We start from the raw sequence: 27,261 nt of genomic DNA, 5'->3' as shown, positions 1-27,261 counted from the left end.
TGAGAGTTCAAGGCCAGCCTGGTCTACAGAGTGAGTTCCAGGACTGCTCCATAGCTAGTGAGAAACCCTGTCTCAAAAAAATCAAATCAAATCAAAAAGAAAAAAAAAAGATAGATGGGTTCCTTTTCAGATGAGCCATGGGGAAAGCTTATGATTTCAATAAACATTCTTTTACTTCCTACACAGCACTGCTTCTGATGACTGTATGGACTTAGAGAAAGAAAAACTTTTAGTATATACTTTATTATTATATATATTATACATACCTAACTTTCTAAAAATAGCATAAGCAGAGAACCCTTCTTTCCTTCTTTTATAGAAAAGAAAACTGAGGGTTAGATGACCTCAGTTTGTTAAGTCTACAAAGAAAACCAGTAAAGCTGAGCTATACATGCAGGGATCCAGAATCACAAAGCTTCTCTGCTACCCCAAAGTGTGAGACTCCCAGACCTGCCCGCTGCTCACCTGATTGACAAGCACATCCCCTATCCTCTTGACAAGAAAGTTCCTTTCACTTTTCTCTACCAGAGACTCCTTCTTCCGCTCCAGGATTCTCTGAAAGAACTGGCTGTGGATACTGATCAGTTCATCCAAACAAGGGAACAGCTTTTCCACCATCTGCTGCTCAAAGAGCAGATCTGTCATCATGCCCCGGCTGTACACATCACTCATGATCTTGAGCGTGCGGATGTGATGTAACTCTGTCTGCATCAACTCTATGAGAAGAGAGAGCAAGGGTCTTTCAGATCACAGCTAAGCTTGTGAGGTTAGCTCAGAGCCCAGCCGGGACTTTAACACCGAGCAAACAGCTGTCTTCCGTGGCGTAGTCTCATCTCATGCTGCCTTTTCACTGACCTAACATTTCTCTGATGACAAGTGTATTGAATTCGGACAGTCTGAAATGATTTTCAGAGTCCTTTCCTTTTACTGTTTCTGCACTGAACTCAGTCCCTTTTATTTACTGTGTCCCTGCTTCCCAGAACTGACAAATATTTCACCTTTTTAGTGTAGCTCAAGAACAAAAATGCATTTTTAGAAGGCATCTCTTTCATACACTGCTGTATAGCTCACATGCAAATATAAACAAACTGTTCAATCTAAGGAGAAAGGAACAGAATGGGACACTACAGGGCAAAATGAACAAAAGGCAGTATCAAGTCTCCAAGCTGGGCAGTGGTGGCGTACACCTCTAATCCCAGCACATGGGAGGCAGAGGCAGGCAGATGTCTGTGAGTTCGAGGCCAGCCTGGTCTATAGAGCCAGTTCCAGGACAGCTACGGCTAATACACAGAAAAACCCTGTCTCAACCCCCATCCCCCAAATCATGTCTTCATACCTCAGTGTTTTAATGGAAACCTTTATGATGCTGCATATTCAACACTTAGTTTTTACAGTCCAACAATCACTCATTTAAACATGCTGGACAGGGCAACTCCTCTTCAAGTTCCCTCCCTGGGAGGCGGGACAGTATCTCTACCTCTCAGTAACCCTCACTGTGTGCAAGGGGGATGGTGCAGATGACAAACAAGCAAAGCAAATGAAGCATCTCACCGTAAATCACCTCCTGCCGTTTGACCACATCTTTCTTCTGCTGTTTAAGGAACTTGCTGTCTACTATGCGGCTCCAGGACTCTGCTTCTAGCTGTTTAGAGTCACTTTCAAAGTCTCCCATCAGCTGTCCTTCATTCATGTCTGTACCTACTCCTCAAAATACAAAAAAAGCAACCTCAGGATGTTGGGTTTTTGACCTCTACGAGTCTGGATTTTCCTGCAGGTGAAAACGAGTTCCTAAGACAAATCCTCTGTCCTAGTGTAGAGGATATTCAAGGAGAACATACTAGGCAGGATCACTGTCAAGTTCAGGAATGGAAGATTCTATATTCTATACTCAAGTCTGGTTAGGAATGATAAACATACGTACATCTAGCAAGATTGAAATAATTCCTATGTGAAACTGGAGCTTGAAGCATCCTGCTATCTTTACGAGCTGCATGTTCGTCTGAGTACACTTACAATTGTACAGACACAGAACTGAATGTGTGCAACGTCTAGAGGAAGAAAAGCATCCATACTAGAGTGTGTCTAGGTTAAAATCAGTGTTCCCTTCTGTGGAGAGCCAACAGCAGGACAGGTGTAACCGCCAATGCTTGGCACTACAAGAGATGCTTTACAAACAATTGAGAGACTCTTTCCAGGGAGGGAGGGAAAGAACAGGCCCTGCTATTTGGTAATAGTGTGATAGGAGATACACTGGATCCTTACAGACGTTTAGTAATACAGACCAGAGTTTCCTCTTACCCTCATCAGTAAGTGATTCTGTTGACTCATTGACCTTGCAGATTTTATTTAGTGAGTCTGTTGAATGAGACAGAAATTTCCAGGTGTTTGACATGTTCTCATCATTGCCAACTCTAGAGACAAAAGGAAGACCACACTGTCAAATACGATCTGATAAGCTGTGGTGCACATTCTCAGGTGAATCCCTAAAAAAAAAAACCCTCTAAAATGACAGTTAGTCGTGGGTTTTATGATGACTTAAGACAAGCTACCTGGGTACATAGCAAAATGAAGCATTACTAAAAAGTTTAGAAGTGTTACCAACACAAACTCAATCTTAGTTCAACTTTCTGAGGCTTTAAAAAAAGGTACACAGCATCATGTACACATTTATATAGAAAAATTAAAATTTTATTATAGGAGTTTGAGAGATGGCTCAGCAGTTAAGAACACCGGCTGCTCTTTCAGAGGATCTGAGTTTGATATCTAGCACCCATATGGTGGCTCACAATCACCTGTAACTCAAGTTTCAGGGGATCTAATACCTTCTTCTAGACTCCACAGATATCAGGTATACCCCTGGGGCAAAGACATGCATATGGGCAAAACATACATAAAATAACTTGTAAAAGCCATTACATAATCACTAACTTTTTTTTTCTTTTAAAAAATCTCTACCCTACAAACTACTGAGCATGTCATTAAATGATATTCTTTGGGCCTTTCCACCTCAACTCACAAGCTGATTAAACATTACCAATCTAAATTATAAATATAAGTATAAATACAGTACATCAAAACCACAACTTCCAACCACTTCATCCGTGCCATCCAACTGTGTACCAACCCATTATTTTATATACCCATTTCTTTTTTCTTTTTTTGTTAAATAAAGTGATTACTATGTCTTGTCACCCATATGTCAACTGTAGACTCTTTAAGCCCACTTACCCAGTGATGTTCTGTATGGAAACACTTTTAGAGAGGGAGACACACTGCTGGGACCGCCTGTTAGTAAACATTGGTACAGCGGTGGCCTCATCAGGCAACAGGACTGCAGACCTAGGGCGCTCCTTGGGCTGTGAAGCTGCAGGGGAAGAGAGGACATGAATTGAAGCATCACCTTTCCAGATTCCCTAGTGCTGACTTATTCCACAGACGCCACAAAGAACAAAATGTTTTCAATACATTAGCTCCTTAAAAAAGGAAGATTTAAAGACAGGGTCTTCACATCCTTGAACTCAGAGATCAAGTGTTGGGATTAAAAGCATGTGCCACAACACCAGTTGAAGCTCTGGAAACACAAATCAGGTCCTCTGGAAGAGCAGCATATGCTTCTAACTAGAGTCAACTCTCTAGCCCCTGCTCATTAATGGAAAACGTATTTTGGTCAATTTCTTGAATTTATGGATGGAGAAAAATGAACACATGTTTAATATCGTACAGGTTATTACAGAGTATTTTTCTTTAACATGATCAAAGAGAACTGGAGCTCTAATCTAAAATGATCACATGGCACATGCACACTAAATTATTTCTCCTTGGTAAGTGAGCACCTGCTACAGATGTAAATTTTTGTATCTGTCTAATCTCCAGGAGGGTCAAGAGCTAAGAAAAAGAGAATATGGGCTCTGGTATGATTTTACAATATTATAGGATACCTTTAATAAATAATAGCACAACAATTTACAGTTAATTCAAGTTCTATTTAGACAACAGAAACACGGTATGCTACATATATGACCAGGTCCTTGCTGCAGGAAGTACGAAGGGAGTCTAAAGTGTGGGTTTCCAGGGCACAGCATGTCCTAAGTGTTTCAGAAGGGTGACCAGTGAGCAAATGAAATGTCAGAGAGGAAGAAACAGTGGTTCTCAGACTAGAGTGAGGATACAAACAGGCTAGAAGGAAAACAGAATATTCTGATGGGAAGAAGCATATGAACAAAGGGCAAAATAATCATGAAGAATTAGTGGAGAAAGAGAAAGAAGCAAGTAGAGGGAGGACACACACACACACACACGGGAGGTGGGAGCAGTGCACCAGTGAGGAGAAGAACCAGAATGTTATGTAGAGCCCTAAATAATTTGTACCGAAAAGGCTGCAGAAGACACAAATAGCATGCGATTTGAATCCACTACTATATTCTTGTGTATGCAAGTGTGCTTGCCCAAGACAGTTCATGTTGGAATATGTTCCTCAATAGCTTCTAAAACCTATTTTTTTTTTGAGAGAGAGGGGGGTGGTGTCTGTCACTGAACCTCATTTTGACTAAACTTGATCAGCATTTTACTAGACTGGATGGCCAGCAAGTTCCAGGTATTTGCCTGTCTCTGTTTCTAGGACCCACGGTTACAAACATGCGCCACCATATCCAAACCCAAACTTGGGTCCTCATGCTTGTCCAACAAGCACTTTACACACTGAGCCATCTTCCCAGATCCAGAATTTGTACATTTAAAAAAAATTATTTGCCGGGCGATGGTGGCGCACGCCTTTAATCCCAGCACTCGGGAGGCAGAGGCAGGCGGATCTCTGTGAGTTCGAGGCCAGCCTGGTCTACAGAGCTAGTTCCAGGACAGGCTCCAAAGCCACAGAGAAACCCTATCTCGAAAAACAAAACAAAACAAACAAAAAAAATTATTTATTTCTTAGGTATACAGTGTTCTGTCTGCATGCATGCCTACTCACCAGAAGAGAGCACCAAATTTCATTATAGATGGTTGTGAGCCACCATGTGGTTGCTAGGAATTGAGCTCAGGACCTCTGGAAGAGCAGCGAGTGCTCAATCTCTAAGTCATCTCTCTAACCCCAGAATTTGTACTCTTAATCACTATAATACTAGCATTCCATCTTATCCTAGTTAGAATTCTCAAGGGAATAAAATCAACAAATGACGATGAGGATGCAAATGGAAAAGAAACTATATTATAATGCTGGGAGGAATAACTTAGCACAGCCATCATGGAAATCAGTATGAACTCCCCACAGATGAAAAATGGAATTTCTATCCATCCAGCCATACCACTTATGGACGGATACCCAAAAGACCCAGAGTAAGGCTACTATAGGGATGCCTAAACATCACTGTTTACTGTAGCACTATTCACAACAGTCAAGTCATGGAATCAGCCCAAAAATGACTATCAGTGGGTGAATAGAAAAAGAAAATGTGATATAATGGAGTTTTATACGGCCAACACTTAAGAATGAAATTATATTATTTGAAGGAAAATGTTTAGTGAGACAATTCTACAAAAATTAGACTTATATATTTTCACATATGAAATTTTAAAAAAGGCAGGGACTTGAGGGCAAAATGAGGTACTACTACAGATGGCTAAGGTGAAAACAAGGAAGATGGAGATAAGAAAAGCTAATGGGAGGTGTTCTTAAGGTACATTTTATATATGGAAATCTCATAACAAAACCCAGCACTCTATAGATTACTCAAAATATAAATAAGAAAGTTCTCTGTGAGGGTCAGAGGCAATCCACATAAAAGACCGTGCTTCTGAAATAGCTGGTAACATCACAGAAAGAGGTTTTAAGATTAAAACTGTCCAAGGAAGCTGGATGACAGACTGAAGTGGGTGTCAGTCTAGTAGCTGTCTCCATACAAGGATGGATGAAAAGCAGACTTAATATGTCTACAGGGAATTCATTCGGCACAGTCATTTTCAAGTGCTCAGGAACTGCAGGAGAGAAATAAGGCACAAGGTGTGCTTCCAGCCTTCAGTGGGCATCAAGACCACTCAGAGGATCTACTAAAACCTACACCACAGGGCTCTACCGCAGTGTCTGACTCTCGGGGCTAGATGGGGGTCTCAGAGTCTGCGCATGTATTGAAAACATTGCTCTGGTGACAGCACAGGTTCCCACGGAGCCAATTCAGAGAGGATAATTAGCACTGCATTGCTTACGGTAGCAGCTGGAGGTAATTAAAACACAACATATGCTCATGAAATAAATCACGCAGCAGTCTGAAACAATAACAATAGTAGCTCTGAAAACGACAGAGTGAACTAGTGTATACAACAGACCTTTTCAAAGATACAGATGACTAAGAGATAGCAGATCAGAAGGATATGCACTAACTATATTAAATGGGTATGAAAGAGCATGGGGAGTGAGAACACTGCCAAACTGAAGTGAAATCTTTCACAAGATGGTAAAGATCAGTTCTGGTTTCTTTTTAGATTTTAGAATTTATTGTGTGTGTGTGTGTATGTACACGCACACATGCCACCGAGTCCATGTGAAAGCCAGAGGATAACCTGTAGAAGCTGGTTCTCTCTTCTACCATGTGGTTTCTAGAGACTAAACTCAGCTGTCAGGTTTGGCTGTAAACCCTTTTACCTTCTCAGATCTCTTTATCCAACTCAAAGTAGTCTTTTAAATTAAAATAATTACATTTATTATTATTTGGTGTGTGTGCACTTGCACACACATGCATGCAGAAGAGGTGAGAAGACAACTTGTGGGAGTTGGTTCTCTCCTGAAATGTGGGTCCTTGGGATTGAACTCAGGTAGTCAGGCTTGGCAGCAGATACCTTTACTTGCTTGAGTCACCTTGCCAGTCCTCAAGATTTTTTTGTTGTTGTTGTTTTGTTTTTTTAATGTGTGAGGGTAGAATATGATTTACTCAGTTTTGTATAATATTTGAGAACCTTGGGAATAACAATGAAAAACTCATTTATATAATTTCACATGCTATTTATATATAAGCTTAACCAGTAAGAGTTCATTTGTGTCCCACTGATGTGAGGCACTAAAATCAATCACGAGTTGCACGGGAGTAAGCTGCTCACGCACACAGGCTTCAGTCCCCCTTTCAGCTAATGCACCTACTGTGACAGACACCTTCAAGAAGGGTTTGATGGTGTAATGCTAAATTGCTAGTCAATGAATGTGACAGAACAAAGTGGTAAACAATATAGGTATAGGATCTTGCTAGTTAGCTTAGGCTAGTCGCAACAAGCAAGCTTCACAAAAACATTGAATCTGGAACAAGAAATCCGAGTGCACTTCTGAGAGGTGTGCTGAACTACTTACACTTGTTTCTCATGATGACTGTGGGCAGTGATGATGTGTCATGTGCCTGGAGGCTCCCTTTGGGCTGCTAACGAGAAAAGAAGGTACAAACATGAGACCACACTGCAACTCATCCTCCACAATTCTCCAGCAGCCGGGAGTAAAAAGAGATGGTGCTGGACCATGGCCACCACCACCACCTGCCATCCTTTGGGCTCACCAAGCACTACAGATGCTTAGGTGTGTGCCCACCCCCATCTCAGGATGCTTCTTGTCATCTATGTAGGTATGACATTCTTCCATTTCCAGATGCTCTAAGCACTCTCTCTTTGCTAAGGTCACCAAAGCCTTTCCTGACTGTAGAAACTGCCCGTCCATATCCACACTGCACTGTCAGTTACTCAGAGAACCAGCTGTATCTGTTCATTCTGTTTCTTTGGTGACTAGCATTTGTAAAATGTTACATTCTTAGAGAGAATACTAATTTTAGTCAAGTTTTGTGAGGGCATGCATAAAAAATAGTTTGGGAAATTACAAACTGAAGCATTTCCTCTGAAACAAATCACTAGGAGGAAACAGACCACTTTCAATTTAAAATGAAGACTTCCATAGATATTACAACCACATACAAAAGAGACGCTATTCTCTGTATCATCACTGCTCTCCAGAGCCCAGCACATTCACAGTAACACAGATGATAAATGGCAGAAGCAGGAGGGAGAAGAAAGTACAGGTGGGCATCTGGGAGGCTCTTCCCTTTCCACAGTGTCCACTGGACACCCACGATTGTTCTCTGACATACAATCCTTCACATTTTAAGACTCTATCATACATCTGATGCTATTCTAGGTTTTCAGTGTACTGTATTCACAAATCAAAGATTCCTGCCTTCCTGATTATGTTCTAGTGGGAGTAAGTACAGACTTAAAAAATAAAAAGACAGAAAAAAAGGGTCCCAGAAGACCCGTAACACGATGGAAAAATGGGAAAAGAGTGTGATGAGGGGACCTGGGGCTGCTGGGTGACAGGCAGCACCAGTGAGCTGAGGGCTATAGGAGCTTCCAATTTTGGGGGAGAAAAATAGAAATCCAAATTAGCATATATTTAACTTCTAAGTCTTTGCACCTAAAATTTTAAAATGCAGCATGAGTCTCTGGGCTGGGGAAATTCAGATATGGATACAGCTATCTTTATTAGTCCAGCACCACCCAAAGTGAGGGCTGAGCAGGATCAACACCATCTGGGAATTCCTCAGAAAAGCAGACTCTTCGGTCCACTCCCAACTGAAAATCCTATGGGAGAGGGTTACAGCAGCAAATTTCTTTGAGTAAGATCTTGAGATGATTCTGATGCACACTTAAGACTGAGGCCACTGCACTAGGTAATGCGGGTACTGATGAACATCTGTGTAGACACATCTGGAAATCCTCTAAGGGAAAACATTCTATGTCTGGTTGACACTGACAGTCCACAGGCTACCTGAAGGACACGCTTTCAAGTTCATATGGCACCAATATTGGTACTTCCTGTTCATGCCTCATGTCATCGCTGCCATCCATATGTGCCTTTGGAGAGCCCTCCCCATGCCCATCACGTATCAAAAGCCTCTGATTTCCACCTGTTGCCCTCATGCTCCTAGATGGGGAAGCCGGACATTTCAGTAGCAGAGTATATTTGCAGAGCTAGTCAAGACAATCACTTAAACAGAAACAGAGAAATGTTTAATATATGAAAGTCCTAAAAAAAATTTCATTTTCTTTAAAAACTTTTTTGAGACAGGGTTTCATTTTGGTACAATGGCTAATACCAAACCAAGTAAACCATCCTGCTTCAGCCTCCCAAGTGCTGGGATTACAAGTGTGAATCTCTAGCTCAGCAATTCTTTTATTCAAAGTCTCAAATTCTTAAACGTGTTAGTCAAGAAGGGGGCTGATCATTTTAAAGAGCAATTATCTTTAGATTAATTTGCTATCAAAATTGGCCCAAATGATTAAAACAAGCAAGCAAGCAAGCAAATAAATCTACTACAATCTAAATTCTAACATGTGGGTATTTTCTATTTTAAAGCACTGGATTTTGAGCATTCTAATAGCTAGATATATCTTACCTTCATTTTGACCTTTGCACAGGACGCTAGATTTTCTCTGCAGCCTTTGTGGACAAAAGCACTACAACCTGGAAAGGAAGCATAAGGCAAGGTCACAACAAGAAAGCCAGCAGGCCCTGGACTCTGACACTCCACCACTGCTGCATGGAGCTACAGACTTTCACTCACACAGAACAAACGTTCTCATGAACTGACAGTACATTTTAGCTATTTCCTAGGAAGCAGGTGGACTTCTGCTTAACCAAAAGAAGTCAGGAATTTCTCAGGCAGGAAGTCTGAGAGGCTATGTAGTGGCATTTCATTTGTATTTTAATAAATAAAACTTGCCCAAGGATCAAAAAGTAAAATAGCTACTCTGGCCAGCCTTATAAACCAGGCAGCAATGACACACACTTTTAACCCCAGTAGCCACACTACCTCGCCAGAGAAACCAGGTGGTAGTGGTGCACGCCCTTTATCCCAGAACTAGAGAGGATTATAAGACGGGAGGAGACAGCTTTCAGTCTGAGATTCCTGGAGGCAGGATTATCATTTTGGACTGAGGTCAAGGTAAGAGTCAGTGGCTGGCTATTTTGCTTTGGCTATTCCACCTTGAGGTGGAACCCCAATTTCTCTGAGTTTTTATTAATTGTACTTCAGGGTTATGATAACTCAGAGTTTAAATGTCTGCCATCAAGATGTTATGTCTTATAGAGCCCAGAAAGCCTGGAGCCGGAACTGACCTACCTGTTTCCTCTCTAAGGAGGAGGTACCAGTAGGGGCCATGCAAACATCCGAAGGAGTGAAGCTTCCCACAGTCCCACCAAGCTATGATACCTATGAACCGTAATGGCTAGGATGGCATGATAATCTTAAGGGTGCAGCAGTGGCACACATACAGAAGTGGCAGTAACCAAAAGTTCACCAAATGAACGTAAGGCTCACTTAACAAGAGGAAACCTAGCCAACCACACATAGCTACTGAAATCATGGATCTTGAGGAAGAATCTGCAGACACCACTTTACTGAAACCAGCATACTCCTAACTATGTTCTAAATATTTGTCCTTATACCCATAGATAAGCACAGTTCTTAACCCTCATCAAGGAAACTCTTCTTTGCAAGAGACAAAGACCATTATGGAAAACTATAGCCAAGCCAAATGCAGAGTTGTGGAATTCTATCTAGTCCTACAAAACAACTACGAACCTACAGAACAACTCCTACACCTAAGGCTCAGGAACATTGCCAAGGATGGGGTGGAAAGACTCTAAGAGCCAGAAGATCAGGAAATTTGCTGTGAGACTAAATGCCCCAGGGAAGAGCACATTGATTGGTTATCCAATACCAAATGGCCAACCATAAAGACATACATACAAGTAACATTATATAGACCAAGCAGGTTTTATTTGTATATTTAGGAACACATACATACACACATAGAGATTTAAGAACAATTACTGAAAAAAAGAGGCCATGAATTTGAAAATGAAATAGGAGGTTGGAAAGGGAGGGAGAAATGACATAATTATAAAAGCAAAAATAAAAGAAATAATGAAAAGATGTTATATTTAAATAATAAGAAAATATATAAAACTGCTAAAAGGAGCTGTGAAAGTTTCAGGACAAGGACCTGAAAGTTTACCCTTCTTGAGATCTTGAATACCCAAGCCTTTTGTACTCCATTCCCTGAGTCAGAAGCCATGTAAGAAACGTAACTACAACTTTCCCAAAGAACCCCTGGGAACCCTGACTCAAGAGAATGTGGGAGATTTCCTGAGACGAAACAGATTCAAATTTACCAATGACACATTTTATCTTAAAGTATTTTTTATTTTCCATTCCCGTGGCCTACAGGGGCCACTGATGTAAAAATCCTGCACTCTGTGCCTAAGAAAGGTCATGGGCTCTTCCTGCTAGGATGACGTCATAAAAACAGACTGTGCCCAGAGGCCAGAGGCAAAGCACAAACAAGCAGATCTGTCTTTGGGGACAGCTGGAGAGGCGTGTGTCTCCTGGGAAAGGCTCACTCAGAAAATCAGCAACAGACAGCATTTCACTAGGTATGGCAGCTTCAGGGAGTAGCACAGGCAGGCCTTGTCCTAGCCAAGGTCAAGAAGCTCTTGGTCTTGGAAGTTTGGACTTATGGATGTCAGGGTAGGAGGAACCTGCCGCTCTGAAGGAGACTGCCAGAAACCCAGACCCTAAAGGCCTTCCCCATTCCTTCTGCAGTGCCTGCTTGGTTGGCTGGGCCCTTCTGAACACCAGCAGTCACACTGTGCTGGGATTTTTGTCAGGCTTTTCACCTCACTGAGGATCTTTAACTCGAGTGCAGTATCCGGATCATGACATATATCTGAATGTCTACGTGGAAACCCACAGGCCATTCCATTTTATGTCAACCGAGTACCCTGACACAACCTTCATTACTGCATTTGAAATTTACCATGTCAACTTAATAACATGCAAAAGAGAACAGGGCACATAGCAGGTAAATTACATTTGAATTCAGGTCCTGATTCTGATTACCACGAGCCCAACCATGTACTTCTCCACAAGCCTTGGTTTCCTTGTTTACAAAACAAAAAGAACCACATTCCCCATTTTAAGTACTGTGAAGACATGGCAAGGAAGAAGCATCATCTAAAACTGATATATTTACTCTGGAAAGTCATTTTCCAACATCTAATGAAGTGCAGTGTGTGCCAACTTTAAGAACTGGCCCCAAGTCTAATGCCACACACAAGGACACAAGGATGCCCTCATGGCCCTGTCTGTCACAGAGACAGAGTGAGAGTGACCCCACATGCTAAGCAGAACAGCCTGAAGTCTGTAAGAGAGTCCCCCAGGAGCTAAGGGCCAGGCTCTGCATCTATGTCGTCAGTATCCTGAAGTCTGTAAGAGAGTCCCCCAGGAGCTAAGGGCCAGGTTCTACATCTATGTCGTCAGTATCCTGAAGTCTGTAAGAGAGTCCCCCAGGAGCTAAGGGCCAGGCTCTGCATCTATGTCGTCAGTATCCTGAAGTCTGTAAGAGAGCCCCCCAGGAGCTAAGGGCCAGGCTCTGCATCTATGTCGTCAGTATCCTGAAGTCTGTAAGAGAGCCCCCCAGGAGCTAAGGGCCAGGTTCTACATCTATGTCGTCAGTATCCTGAAGTCTGTAAGAGAGTCCCCCAGGAGCTAAGGGCCAGGCTCTGCAGCTATGTCGTCAGCATCCTGAAGTCTGTAAGAGAGCCCCCCAGGAGCTAAGGGCCAGGCTCTGCATCTATGTCGTCAGTATCCTGAAGTCTGTAAGAGAGTCCCCCAGGAGCTAAGGGCCAGGCTCTGCAGCTATGTCGTCAGCATCCTGAAGTCTGTAAGAGAGCCCCCCAGGAGCTAAGGGCCAGGCTCTGCATCTATGTCGTCAGTATTTCACTTCTCTAAAGCAGAACATTGGGGAGAAAATGGAACTTGCAAAGTGAGATGCACGGCAACAGTAACCCAACTGTTAAAATTAAATTTCGTTCCTATGAGATGCAATTATAAACCATCGATTACAAAGCGCTTTTCTGTAGGGAAGAATGAAGACTGGCACAGGGAGACCAGTTCAATTTTAACTGTGAAGGGTTGTTTCTTAGAAAATGAAGGATGAAGTACTGTGTCAAAATGCTGCTTACGCTCCTTCCTTCCTTCCCTTTCTGCGGTGATACGTGTCAAACCTAGGGTCTCATACTGTCTAGGCAAGCACTCTACCATTGAGCTATATATTTTCCATTTTGAGTTGGGGTTCAACAGGTTCCTATTACATTGTCCATTTATAATATCTGTATTAATAGTCTTTAAATTAAAAACATCAGTGCATCAAACTTTATCACCCTCATAAACTCCTTAGATTCCCTTATTCTTTAAAAATAGCAATTTACCACATTTGTGATGCATTATTCTGAAATACAAATGTCAGCATCACAGTTATAAGATGAATCTTTTCTCTTGTTTTACTCTAACTCTGTAATATCTGGGGCATCAACAAGAAATACAAGAGGCGAAAGGTTTGTTTGAGAACTTGCCGCTACTTCTGATCTGCAAATGGGACAAACTAAAAAAGCCCAGACAGAAACCGCTTCCAAGTGCCCCCGCCCCGTTCCTCTCCTCCCAGTCTCAGCACCCTGCAAAGGGCTAAGCAGTGCAGTTTTTAAGGGGGGCACTGTAACTTTTGAGCAGACTTCAGCAGTTCTCATGTTCTTGGGCCACTGTCTGAGATTTAAGAACAGTTCCACTTTGTGAGTCACAGAAGAAAGAACATCTTGGATGTGTGTCCAGTAGAACTTTTAAAGAAATTCATGTTTTTAGTTAACTGCCTCTAAACCCACAACCTAGCTGAAATTTTACTATGCCCACTATTACAGCCACAAGTCTCAGTGATAAACAGTTCACATGGCTGCCTGTTTACCACACTGAAGCACCCACTTGAAAACACTAAACTCGTCACCAAGTGGTCCCGGACTCAATCCATAGGATGCTTTCAGTGCTAGGCATAAGTGATTTAGAAACTACTGGTCCCAGTGACATCAGCCAAAGTCATGAGACTTAAAACTGTATCATCTGTTTTATTTATTTTTTTTAATTTATTTATTTATTAAGGATTTCTGCCTCCTCCCCGCCACTGCCTCCAATTTCCCTCCCCCTCCCCCGATCAAGTCCCCCTCCCTCATCAGCTCGAACAGCAATCAGGGTTCCCTGACCTGTGGGAAGTACAAGGACCACCCACCTCTATCCAGGTCTAGTAAGGTGAGCATCCAAACTGCCTAGGCTCCCCCAAAGCCAGTACGTGCAGTAGGATCAAAATCCCATTGCCATTGTTCTTGAGTTCTCAGTAGTCCTCATTGATCGTATAAATCTTTTGCCTTTTACATATCATCTGTTTTAAAACAGACAATTGCCCAAAACACAAGACTTGAAGACAAGTTTAATAGAATTTTTTAAGCACACTGCCACAAACCATACTAAGTTGTTAGAAAGATCAAAGAAAATCTACCTGGGCGGGGAGCTGGTACCCACCCTTGGCTGTAGACTGTTCTTTGTCTAAGTACTTTTCACTCTCAATGGCTATGCTTAAATCTATGTTAATCTTTTTTTTTTAAATAAACTTGTAAAATGTTCATAAAAGAGAAAAAAACTGATTTGGCTTTCTTTATTTTTTAATACATTCCCTAAGCTCAGTGTTATGATTTCATTTTTTCAAAAAGTACAGTGGTTTGTAGGCTTAGGGCTGACCCTTTATCATATTTCTTTGAACTAAGTCAACAGCTCAGCTTGCATCTATTCGTCCATCTATCTTCTCCCCTCCCTCCCTCTACAAGGAGGCATCCAACAAAAGAAAATGGAGTAAATTTACATGCCTGGCAGTGATCATTTATTTGTTGCTTTCGTCCCCCTTTTGGCAAACTATCCATCAGACAGCTTTGGTGAAATGTTACACATTGCATTTTTTTTTCTCAGCAGAAAAATTGTCATTTGCAGCTAGACTTTTGAAGAAAAGAACATTCAAGTACTTTAGTGCACTGTTCTGTCTACTAGCGGCAAAAATCTATGGAAAAAATAATTTGATCCTTTTTAAGGACACATGGAAGAATGGCCTGTAAGAACAAATAGAAACATTTTCCTCCTATGGGAAAATGGAAAACTCTAATTCTAACAAAAAGGAAAGAAACACCACTAGAAACAAAGCCAAACCAACTAACCACACAAAATCCAACCAACCCACGGAACGAGCAGTCACTCAGAAACACATGCTCCAAAACTCTTGCTGCAACGTCTTGTTTAAAGTCACTGGGGACTTTGAGGCGCTGTCTCGTCTGGACTGATAGTGCTTGTATGCGAAAAGCATGTGCAAGGTTCTTGGTAGCCAGTGTTAATAACCACAGTGCTGACATTCAGACCAGAGGAAAGCCACAGAGAAGAGCTAAGCCATTCTGACTAACTGCTCCTAACAGCAGCTTTCATAAGAACACTGGGAAACAAAAACGAAACGAAATAAAGCATTCTTGTTGATCAAGAATGGACTTTATTATGGAAGATCCCTACCTTTTCTTCTAAATAATAAGTACCTTTATAAGTATCTTTTCTTTGGGCAATTCATATCTTACAAAAGCAATGAACTGATTCTAAATTACCATCTAGAAACCATCCAGTTCCTGAGATGCTGCTTCTAAGGAAGTCCAAAGGAAAAGAAAAACAAAACAAAACAAAACAACAACCATCACTCAACGTGAACTCACATTTCCTACTTAGGTTCCAGTCGTACACTGTTTACTGTTTTAGTCAACAGAAAGAACCCACCACAAAAGTACTCAGAAGACGCTCACACAACAGAATACGAACCAACAATAATCTCAGTGTTATTTCACAACTGTTAAAAGCAAACAAAATAAGACCACTGGCAAGATTCAAAACTCTGAACATACCGAATTCTTTATTCTGAAGGATTCTCTGAGCTTTCCCCAGAGTAATGATTTGTGGCAGCCAGAAAGAACAGTTTATTATTCAAAGATAGTTTTGCATGCTTTAGAATAAAGAACTGCAAGGACATTTATTTCCCCCATTAACCCTAAACCAGGAGAATAGTTTGGACAAAGAAAAAATTCTCCTAAGGTTTCTACTAAACTCATGCACTTTGAGGTATTCCTGACCTGAGGTTTAGGTTTTCTCTTAAACCCAGGAGTAGACTGCCTGCTGCTCAATGTTTCTTGTGGCTATGATCATGAACACTTCCGTGTTATCCCGCACCAGATTTCACTGAGTCTGGTCCAGATGGGTGAGGGCGTAATCCCATGGTCTCAGTGATGTTGACTTCACTGAAAAGCCCATCCTACCGATCTCCTGGTATTTGGGATACGTGAATGCGACAAATGACAGGAGGAAGTCACTACAGACCATCTACTGCATCTCCAGCTTGTCCTACAGTTGATCTTTCTAAATTACAAACCAAAGCCTGACAGAAGAGCTGTTGAGGATATGAAGCTCCACTCAGTGGTGGATGACAAACTGCAGAGAAGCTACATTTCCTGAGAATACTGGGAAGATCCTGAACATGAGTGGGGGTGAAGGGAAAAGACAAAAGATTTCTAGATTACTCATATTTCCTGCTTCCTGCCAAGATAACAGATGTGGCTTCATACATACAAATATGCATTGAAGGCTCTGCCCATCAGAAAGCCAGGTGAATCAGCTTACTTCCTTCACTCTTCTGGAAAGATGACTATATACTATTCCATAGCTTTTAAACTTCTAGTGCTCCTGCTCTTTTCCCCAAAGAAGGAAGCTGCACGTGGTTATACACAAACCTTACTGCTCCCATCGAATGATTAAACTCTTCCACCATTACTTCTAGAGCAGGGTGGTAGCTGTAGCTAAATCACCAAACTAAGTTTCTGATGTGGAATGACTGCAAACTGGAAATGTATTTCTGAACCTGGATACTTATTGGGGTAATAATCCTTGAGCTTCTCTGTTATGCTCTTCTGACGTGAGATGGATCAATGATATGGGTAGGTTTAAAGCAATGACAAGAAGACTCTTGGGAGCTGGCAAGGACACTGAGTCTGTCCAGAAAGTATAAATGCATATTATCCCAGTATCTGCCACTCCAGTCTGAACTATTTGCTTCAACTGATCATCTATGTTTACTAATAAAACATGGAAAAATTATAAAATGAAAATAAAACCCTCAGAAGGGAAAGAAAATGTTTGGTAGGTCACTCTGTGTGTGTTTTATATTAAGAGTTTATACATAATAGTTGAAACAATAGTACTTTCGAATACAAATAACCTTGAACAAAAATCTGTCACAGAATTTTGAGATCCATTTTAATATGTCTATGGAAATTTCCAAATGTTGAGCTATTTTTCATGTATGTGAGATAGAGAGTGAGAAGCAGGGAGGAATGGGAGAGGATTGGGGTGGAGTGGAGGGGCAGGAGTGAGATGCCTTATTTCAGACAGGGTCTCTGTTGTTTGTCACTGGGAACAAGTTTCTAGGGACTGTTCTGTCTCCATCTATTTCTCGCAGAAGCACTGGAATTACTGATGCACAATGCCACACCTGGATTGGGGTCTCAGGATTCAACTCAAGTCTTCACACCTATGTGACAACTGTTTTCCCCAACATAGACAATTCCTTGCTTTATTTTTATTTTATTTATTTATTAAAGATTTCTGTCTCTTCCCCGCCACCGCCTCCCATTTCCCTCCCCCTCTCCCAATCAAGTCCCCCTCCCTCATAAGCCCAAAGAGCAATCAGGATTCCCTGCCCTGTGGGAAGTCCAAGGACCACCCACCTCCATCCAGGTCTAGTAAGGTGAGCATCCAAACTGCCTAGGCTCCCCCAAAGCCAGTACTTGCAGTAGGATCAAAAACCCATTGCCATTGTTCTTGAGTTCTCAGTAGTCCTCATTGTCCGCTATGTTCAGCGAGTCCGGTTTTAACCCATGCTTTTTCAGACCCAGGCCAGCTGGCCTTGGTGAGTTCCCAATAGAACATCCCCATTGTCTCTGTGTGTGGGTGCACCCCTCGCGGTCCTGAGTTCCTTGCTCGTGCTCTGTTCACCTTCACCATGCTCTGATGAATACTTTGTTTTTACAATGAAAAAGACAGCTGCACAAATTCTTTGGAGAAGCTGTAGATCAAGGACAATTCCAACCATACTTATAACTAACCAGAAAATAAAATGACAAACCTGCAGCTCTGATCTTACAATGTGCTCTTTGTTAAGTATAGTGCAATCTGGATGTAGTTTTAACATTAAATGCCCCAGGTTAATATGCTAAAAATGTTTAATAATAGATAACGTGGTTTAAAAATGTGCTTATTGACTCCTGGTGTAGGAAAATTAACTAATGGCAGTACTGAGAAGCAGACTGTTTCCAGTGGGCAGAATCCGACATTGAAGAAAAGAGTCCTTGCTAGAGAGTGAGTGGGCTCCAACAGACAATCACGGTGGGGACAGTGGACACACTGGACAGTTGGTCTCTTGCATCATAAAGCTTACCTGAGACTTAGTACTATGTGATGCAGTTCTCAATGTTTTGCTAAATATCACATGGAGGACAGCAATATGTGTGATCTCTACCTAAAGGAATGCATACTGATTTAGGTAAGTGCTTTTCTCTTGAAAGACTTAAATAAATATGACTATAGATTACTTTGGAGGATATAACACATCCTTCACTTAATTTTACAAGGACATATGTGACTAAGCCTTTTTAAAAATTTATTTATGAGAGTCATAATGGCTGTGACACAGGTAAGAGAGGTTACAGGTTCTTAGCTAGCTGTATCGTCACCCCTCTTTTGTATTAAAGAAAGCAAGTAAGCCAAAATTATTTCAGAACTTTGAATCTGCCCATATATATACACTTCTAATTTCAGTAAGCTAACCATTTTTAGTAACAGATTACTTGGAATGTACAATAAACAACTGAGAACAAGACATCATCATGTCAGTTGTGAGACTCGCTCCTTTGAGTATGACTCAGACACGGTCTTGTCTGCATGTGTGCAGTCTAACACGAGACACACCACCACAGCCTCCTGTTGTGCTGGGCCTACAGTGGCTGATTCCCAGCTTGCTCCCCGCTGAACAAAGCAGATTCCTTATGTTACCTTGGTACACTTTACAAATATAATTACTTTCTATGTGTGCACTAACACAATTCTGAGAAACACTCATGTAGAGCAGATTTGCAAATTATAGTGTGTGTGCGCTGGATTTGGCCCATTGCTGGATTTTTCAGAGCTCATGAGCCATGCATGGCTTTTATATTTTATATGGTTGAAAAAAAATTGAAAAGATGAAAATGACATGGCATGCAAAAATTTAAATGTCTGTGTCTGTAAAGGAAATTTTACTGGAACAAAGCCATTCTTATTGATATATCTAAGGGTATCTTTGTATTGCAACTGTAGAATTCAGCGGCTGTGACACAGACATTTGTTATCTAAGTCCTGTCCAGAGAAAGCCAACTGACTCTTGCTGAGAATGCCTTTTCAAAGGCAGAGTCATGCTCAGTTAATAGACTTGTCTTTCAGCAGATCAGTAACAGAAACATGGAGCACATGTACACACGCAGACATTCTCATCTGGTAGCCACCAAGATTTAAGGATGCCAAGTAGCTGGATCATATTCTAAAGGACCAGATTTAAAAATAAGTGCACAAGGGTACCTCAGGAGCAGACTGCTTTCCTAATCAGGCCCTCAGTTTAAATCTCTAAACTGCATGCTACCCTCCCTCTGTCCTCCCCCTCCCCTCTCTGTGTGCATGTGTGTGCTGGGTGTGGGGAGCAGTGTATAAAAATAGATATATATGATCTGACAAAGGAACTGGGAAGTTTTAAGGTTCGAGACTATGTACTGCTTTGATTTGCCAGGTTTCTGGCAATAGGAGGTGGTTTCTAAGCAGAGAATATGAAATTAGAGATATCTGAAAACAAATTATAAATTGTAAGTTACATAATTAAAATTAGAAAAAAACACACAGAGAGTTACTTCTCCACATAAATGAGGAACAGATCAGGGGTGGGATGTGCAGGAAACTAGAAACAAACCAGCTTTCTTGAAAGCGAGAGAGCCTCATCTGATGAAAGGAAGAAGCACGTCTCTTACTTGCACAAGTGTAGGCTTCTTTGTTGGTGAAAGGCTTCATGCACTGGCTGCAGCTGATGGGACCCACAACAGGAATGGAACTGAAAGTGTGTCCGTTAAGAGTCTTCTTATCTTTTTCCTTCTCTTTAGATTCTTTCTCTTTCTCCTTAATTTTATCTTTCTCCCTTTCCTTTTCCTGCCAAAGAAAAGAATCAACAGTTAACTGAGCACCGGAAGGCCTTCCCCTTACCTGGACACAGAGATGGCGTGTAGTCAACAGAGGGTGTTGCCTATTGTGGACAGAAATGAGGAAAAATGTTCTGGGCAATATTGTATTGATTTTCAATCCTACAAGCTCCCACTAGAAAAATTTAGGAGTTCTGAGTCATCATGGGCTATTTATACTAACAGACACTGGGCAGAGACCAGAGCAGAAAGGCTTTCTCAGTAAGGTATGGTGGCCTAGACCACACAGGAAACACTGAATTTAGATCAGTCTAGAAAGGGAGAAGAAGGATGATGGCAATTCTAGGATCAGCATGAGGGACAGAAACAATGTCATGAAGTCTAAGAAGTTCTGTGAGGCTCCTCTTTTACACACAACATGTATGTCCCTGAAAAATGGGACTCCATGACATTTTCTTCCTTACTCTAATCAGAACTATTTGATAACCTTACATATATATATATACACACACATATATATATATGTGTATATATGTATAAATATATACACATATATATATTATCAATTTTGGTTCAGAGTTCAATGGTGGCAAAGAGGGCAGAAAACTGCACAAAGGTTAAGCATGAAGTTGATTTTAAGTTCTACTAGTGGTGAGACCGCAGGCAAATTATTTCTCAAGTCTGAAGTCATCTTATTTGCAAAATGGGATAGGTGCCCACTTTATAGTTCTGTTTTTGTTAAAGCCTAGCACATATCTAAATAACATTTAATGCATTACAGCAATTATTCATACCTTACTGAAAATGAGTGTCATCAGCTTATTATTTTTCTGACTCAACACAAAAGTGCAATCTTTTGTAGTAAAGAAAAGGGGATTTTGATTTTAGGCAGGAGGAGACAAAAAACCAGGAGCAGAGGTAAGGACACTGGCAGAAAGTATGGAAAATACGAGGTACAGAAAAGAATAAGTGTTGTCAGTAACCTTCCCCAACCACCTTGTCTTCTCCAGATGATCACTCCAGCACTCATTTCCTCTGAGGACAGGGGTTCCCCAAGGCTTAGCTGCTTGCCCCAAAGCCCAGTAAGACAGGAAAAGCAGGCTCTTGTCTATGGATGGAAGAGCAAGGCTCCCTGAGACCTGCTGTCTTTGATTTCCACTGTAAGGCACTGTGGTTGCCCCTCAGTGGTAGGTAACTGACATTGACCTTGTGTTTACTACAGGGCTAGGCACTATACTAGGTGCTCAACTGACTAATAATGATGATGACATGAATGCATTAACTCCCTTAAAACCAACTAGACGGTGAAGACCTCCAATCACAGAAGTGAGCTTTACCTACTGTTTTATACTATGACTATAATCTAAAAAAAAAAAACCCTGAACTTCTCAAAGTGACTGACCATGCTGGCCACTAAACACACCATGTCAATGCACCTGTACAGATTATCTAAATAGATTTGGCAGATGGGCATCATGCTTCCCATTTTACAAAAGAGGGTAATAAATGACAATTAAAATGATGAATAGTTACTTTGTGCCAGGCACCGAAATAAGAAATTTATATGTATTTTCTTGGGACAGGGCAATGAATTACACTTCTAATAATTTCCATTTTCTATCTGAGGAGACTAAGGCTTAGAGGTGTCTAATAATATATTTCAGAGCACAGAGCAACAACTGTCTATCTGGAGTTGATACAGTTCTGGATGACGAAGGCTTAGCTCTCATCCATCACAATTACTGTAAAGGGTTGGCGAGGTACCTTGAGTCGCAAAGGCTCATAAAGTAATGATCAGTACCAAACAGGAACTCAAATCTTCTCATTTTCTAAAGTTCAGAACCCACCTGATGTATGAAATGGGTTATCTGTAAACTCCATGACTCATGTAAAATTCTCCCTTAACAGAACACACATAACAAAACCCCAAAAGTCAAACTGCTGCATTTTAAAACTATAAACAACAGAAAGGATGGGGGGAAACCACTTTACAAAACAGGAAACTCTTCTGAACAAAAATTAGCCACTGCTAAAGTGCGTAGAACACGAATTACCAACCTTGAGAATATCCAAATAACCCTTTAACTAGTTTTTTTTTTTTGCTGCAGATTCTCTACGCATGAATTGTTAACTTTAAAACCATCGAACTCTTTTTCTTTTTGCCTGAAGGTTAACAGCATACTTGAATAGTTAAAAAAATAATCAAACAACACAACTTTCTATGGCAGCTACGTTATTATCTGAAGTGCAATGTTCTTCAGATCTGAATAATCCATTTTCTCATGCTTTACAACAATCCAGACTAGTTCCTCCACGGACAAAAACAAAACAACAAACTACATTGCCAACTCCTCCTGTTATAATTCAGTGCTTTGAAGAATTCAGGCTCTTACCTGCCCATGTTTTAGTCCTGTGAATCGCACTGTTATGAGAGGAACTTCGGGAAGCCGACCCCATTTTACCGACATGTTTGACCCCCATGCCAGGAAATGTTCTTTCACAGAAGGAGGTGCTCATGCCGGCAGGGCAAACAGCTCAGTAGCTCAGAGCTGCCATTAGCAAAACCATAAGAGGAAGCCAGAAATTGGTTGAGAAAGCACAGAAGGGGAGGGTTGAGGCTGCTTGCTTCCTTGAGACAGTCTTAACTATTTGAATGCTGCTGGTAAAGCTAACTACCCTAAAGAATATAGGAAATGAAAGACAAATGAAGTAACTCTCAAATACATGTGAGGACAGCACTTATACTGTAGTAAGGAGAAGCCTGGTAAGGTTAGAGGCCATACTTATCTAGCAAACTCCTAATAAAAAAAGCAAAGTTTTACATGAAAATATTTTAGCAAAGTTGTCCATGGTAAAATGAGTGACTGGTTATTTTTCTTAAGTTTAATGTATCTTTATTTAATCATTGCCAACATGCTTTAATTGCACTGTGGAAAAAGAATCTAATGACATTTAAAAATAGAAGCGATTTATCACAATGAAACTAGGCTGCTATAAAAGAAAATCATCTGTCATTTTCCTAAACCTCTCCTTTTAGTAGGGTACTCTGGTCAACCATGAAAAGCGAATGTGGTTAGGCGTTCTGTACCTTGGAAAGGATGACGGGTACAGATCTTTCATATATAAGGCACAGAAACTAGGAACTGGGGTTCAACATCTCACTATAAAGTTAACCAGTATATCAGCTGGGGAGGAAGTTAATCCTTTTCACTCAGAAAAAATGTGAGTCGTCCTAGGAATTTGTCTAAAATATTTCCAATGCCTTCTAGTTGTCCTTGTAAAAACCAGAGCTTAATAGAAAGAGACAATCAGTGGCTTGAACACCACTCTCCTTATGAAGGTGAGCACTACGTATGCAAGGACTTGAAGATACGTACAATAAACACAATTCAGCACTACTGCTCAAAGCCAGAACGACAAAAGGAGAAACTGCCCATCTTCCTCTTGTGCTTCCTGTTTAGGTCTTCCAGCTTTCTAAAAAGCACTCAGTGTATATATTTGGCAAGTTCTGCAAATTACTAATGACTGTCAAAGGTACACATGCAGGACTGGTAACTAAATCCATTTTATAATAAAAACTATACACATAAAAACCTGGCATTATTGGGCAACACATTATCTAGAAATGTGAACCACTCATTGTCTAATAGCTAACTTTGGCTACTCTGAGTGTCTGAAGACTGTTGGCAGACTGTCCCTTGGGTCCCAGGAAAGGAGGGGGTGCCTAGGCCCAACAGAGCTCAACCCACACACAGCTCCTCAAGGCAGCCTCCCAAATCAGCAGGCCAATAATGTGTATACTGAACAGCCAGCCCGGGGCTTGCATAGACCTGGCCTTCTGCCGCTTACTTGCAAGCAGCGTGGGCTCCCAATACATTCATGGGAGAAATAAATAACAAAAAAAAAAAAAAAAAAAAGAGGAAGAAGACTGTTGGCAGTCACAGCTTGACATGTGGGATAACAAACCCAAGTTTATATCTGTATTCTCAGATACATATACCAAGGACACAGACAGAAATTTTCCTAACTATACTCATATACAACTTGTATGTATTATTTTAATATGATATTAAGTGCTTAAGTTTTTTCTTTAAAAGTAGATATATTTATATTAGTAGACGAATACATAAGAAAGATTAATACATATTAACAAATGTTATTTTAACACATATTAAAAATGTGCAGGGCCCTGTATTCAACTGCTAGCACGGAGAAGAAAAAGAAAAACAACTAACCCCAAACAGGTTAAAAAGAAGTGAAAGCTCATCAATTATAAAAAAAAAATTAGTATTAATATCTATGGTATCACTTCCTTTTTTTTTTTAACAACATGGGAAGGATCCAATAGGAAAACATTAGACTGATACTATCTGCATCAGAGTGGACACGTGACTGCTTCTTTTCATTATCTCTGCCCATATCGACAAAGTGACAGTGTTCTTCAGCAGCTGGTGTAACAGTCTTATTTAAGTTAGCCTACAAGCTCTCGCTAGAACGATGACAGGTTAGTACGTCTGGCCACTGTGGCACTTGTAAATACCCGTAAAGGGAACTAACTCTATTACAGTCTAAGGAGCTATGAATTTGCAGTTTTTGGAGTCTTCATTGCTGGAGACACAGTACAGTCCCCAAAGATCAAATCTTGAAGTCAAGTTTGAAAGAGGAACCATGCCAATTGCAAAAGAGTGTTGGTCATTTTGCTTAAGGAGAGGAGCAGAGGCAAGAGGTCAACTGGTTCTTTAACAGTGATGACAGACTGACTCTAACACAGATGGCCTTCTTTTCCTGTCCCACCTTATTACCTCCCTCTTACCTAATGCTAGTACTCTGAGGTTAAAAAAAATATTAAAGACAAAGGAAAAAAGAAACCACTTAGAGATAGATTTGACCAAAGAATAAGCACACAATGACAGGCACCATGTGTGGGAAGTGGGATCACACACAGCCTCCCTGAGTATTATCTAGCCTTACATTTTATTTGAGTTTGTAGGGTACGGAAGTTGGGGTGAGATTCTGTTTTAAAGGTCAAGTTCCAGTTTCTGAGTCTGGACCCACATTATCTTCTCTGCTGTCTGCATTACCCTCAACAATTTTTTGTTGTTTTGTTTTGTTTTTGTTTTTCGAGACTGGGTTTTTCTGTAGCTTTGGAGCCTGTACTGGAACTAGCTCTGTAGACCAGGCAGGCCTTGAACTCACAGAGATCCACCTGCCTCTGCCTTCCAAGTGCTGGGATTAAAGGCATGCACGGCCACCCTCAGCAATCTCAGCATCATATCCACCATGTGGATTCAAAAGCCATGACAATGGGGAGGTGGAGTAAAGAGAATCTCCACTGACGTGCTGGTCTTACACTGTGTTTGGATAAGATTCCATAGTTTAAAAGCAAAACAAAAACAACGGAAACATTTTGAATTTATCCAAACCAGACCATAACATTTTCAAGGTAAAGACTTAACATTACAGACCACTAAGCAGAGAATCCATTCAACAATACGTGGCTGGTTTATATTGGCTTTCCCAATAGAATTTTCTTTTGTTGATAGCAACTACTGACCAAGCAAGCAAGATAAACAAAACATGTAAGTTCTGTTGTTGCCAGCATGTGGAATACTGTGATTTATCCAATACTCCTGACTTCATATACATACGTACATACATACATATTTCACAAACATATGCAATTTATTTTTATATTATATACATAATATATATTTAGTTCTAACACAAGTCTTAGAATTAAGCCAATATTTAAACACGTAATTAGGCTAGAAAATATTTATTTACTATACTCTATCTTCATTTTGCACTTGGTAAGAAAAACGGTGAAAAAGCAGATTTTGGTATACAAGTTTTGTGGAAAAAAAATCCCTAAGAATAATGACCAGACCCTTGCACATGGTAAAAAAGAGTTTATTTTCAAAACCTGGTGTCATGGCTCTGATAGTAAATGTACCCCAAAGGTCCTTGTACTTGTTCCCTACACTATCCCCCTGTCTACAGATGGTGGAACACACAGGAGGTAAGGGCCTACTGGGAAGAATTTATATGTGTGCCTTTGCAGGGGATTATAGAGCCCCAGACCCGCAGTCTCTTTCTGCTTCCTCTCTAGCAGATGGTCTGACCATGGGGTACTCACTATACCAGGTCAAAGCAACAGCACAAGGTGAACACAGGCTAACCCCTCTGAAATCAAGGTGTGCCTTTCCTCCTTAGCTGATTTTACCAGGTAACTTGTTACAGTTACAGAAAGTTAGACCTCTAGTAACATTTATTGACCATATTTCTATCAGCTCACATAACTGAGTGCCTGAAGGTTTGGAGAAAAATGGGAACATTTTTTAATAGAAAAAAATATATTTTGATCACATTTTCCTCTTTCCGCAATTCCTCCTAGATATCTCCCACTTTCCTACCTCCCCAACTGTATGTTCTTTTCTTTTTCTTAAGGAAAAAAAACCCCCCGAAAAACCCAAAAATCCCAAACCTCAAGAAATCCTGCAAAAAAACACAAAAATAAAAATCAAAACAAACAAACAAAAAAAAGAACAGTAAGACCAAAAATCCCCCCCCCCCACAAAAAAACAAACAAAAACCCCCACAAATACCATTGTTTTGTGTTAGCCAACTTCTGGGTATGGAATAAAGTGTGTAGTTGCTATTAAGAGGGTCCATTTTTACAAGAATGCTGTTGAGTTCAGAATATAAGCATGCACATGTGTACTTATGTGAATATATTTAGATACACAATGTACAAAGATATGTTTCGGTGATTCACTTCAAGAGGTCTTAACCAGGGCTGGAGAGATGGCTCAGAGGTTAAGAGCATTGCCTACTCTTCCAAAGGTCTTGAGTTCAATTCCCACATGGTGGCTCACAACCATCTGTAATGAGGTCTAGTGCCCTCTTCTGGCCTTCAGGCACACATGCAGAAAGAATATTGTATACATAATAAAGAGGTCTTAACCAATTATACATCTGTAAGCGTATTTCTTTGTGTATGCAGACAGATATTAAAGGTATGGAAACAGAGTGCAGAGGAAGTGGCAGGTAGTGTTTCCCCTCAC

General features: G+C 40.8%; 1 protein-coding gene across 6 annotated transcripts in view; it reads right to left on the bottom strand.

Moving 5' to 3' along the window:
• The window catches only part of Akap13 (A-kinase anchoring protein 13), a 260,503-nt gene that overhangs the window by 25,252 nt on the left and 207,990 nt on the right, over positions 1-27,261 (bottom strand). For 4 of the 6 annotated variants that reach the window (XM_075952860.1, XM_075952863.1, XM_075952861.1 and 1 more), the window contains 7 exons: positions 20,033-20,207; positions 9,417-9,484; positions 7,331-7,397; positions 3,229-3,364; positions 2,299-2,411; positions 1,552-1,704; positions 466-716 (listed from right to left, as the gene is read on the bottom strand). In XM_075952860.1, coding sequence (XP_075808975.1) covers positions 466-716; positions 1,552-1,704; positions 2,299-2,411; positions 3,229-3,364; positions 7,331-7,397; positions 9,417-9,484; positions 20,033-20,207 — 963 coding nt within the window. The remainder of the gene's footprint in view (positions 1-465; positions 717-1,551; positions 1,705-2,298; positions 2,412-3,228; positions 3,365-7,330; positions 7,398-9,416; positions 9,485-20,032; positions 20,208-27,261) is intronic. The other 2 variants (XM_075952859.1, XM_075952864.1) reach the window with 1 other exon arrangement.

Source organism: Microtus pennsylvanicus, chromosome 18 (assembly GCF_037038515.1).
Source record: "Microtus pennsylvanicus isolate mMicPen1 chromosome 18, mMicPen1.hap1, whole genome shotgun sequence".
In the NCBI taxonomy this organism is placed as follows: Eukaryota; Metazoa; Chordata; class Mammalia; order Rodentia; family Cricetidae; genus Microtus; species Microtus pennsylvanicus.
This window is presented reverse-complemented; position numbering and strand designations above follow the sequence as displayed.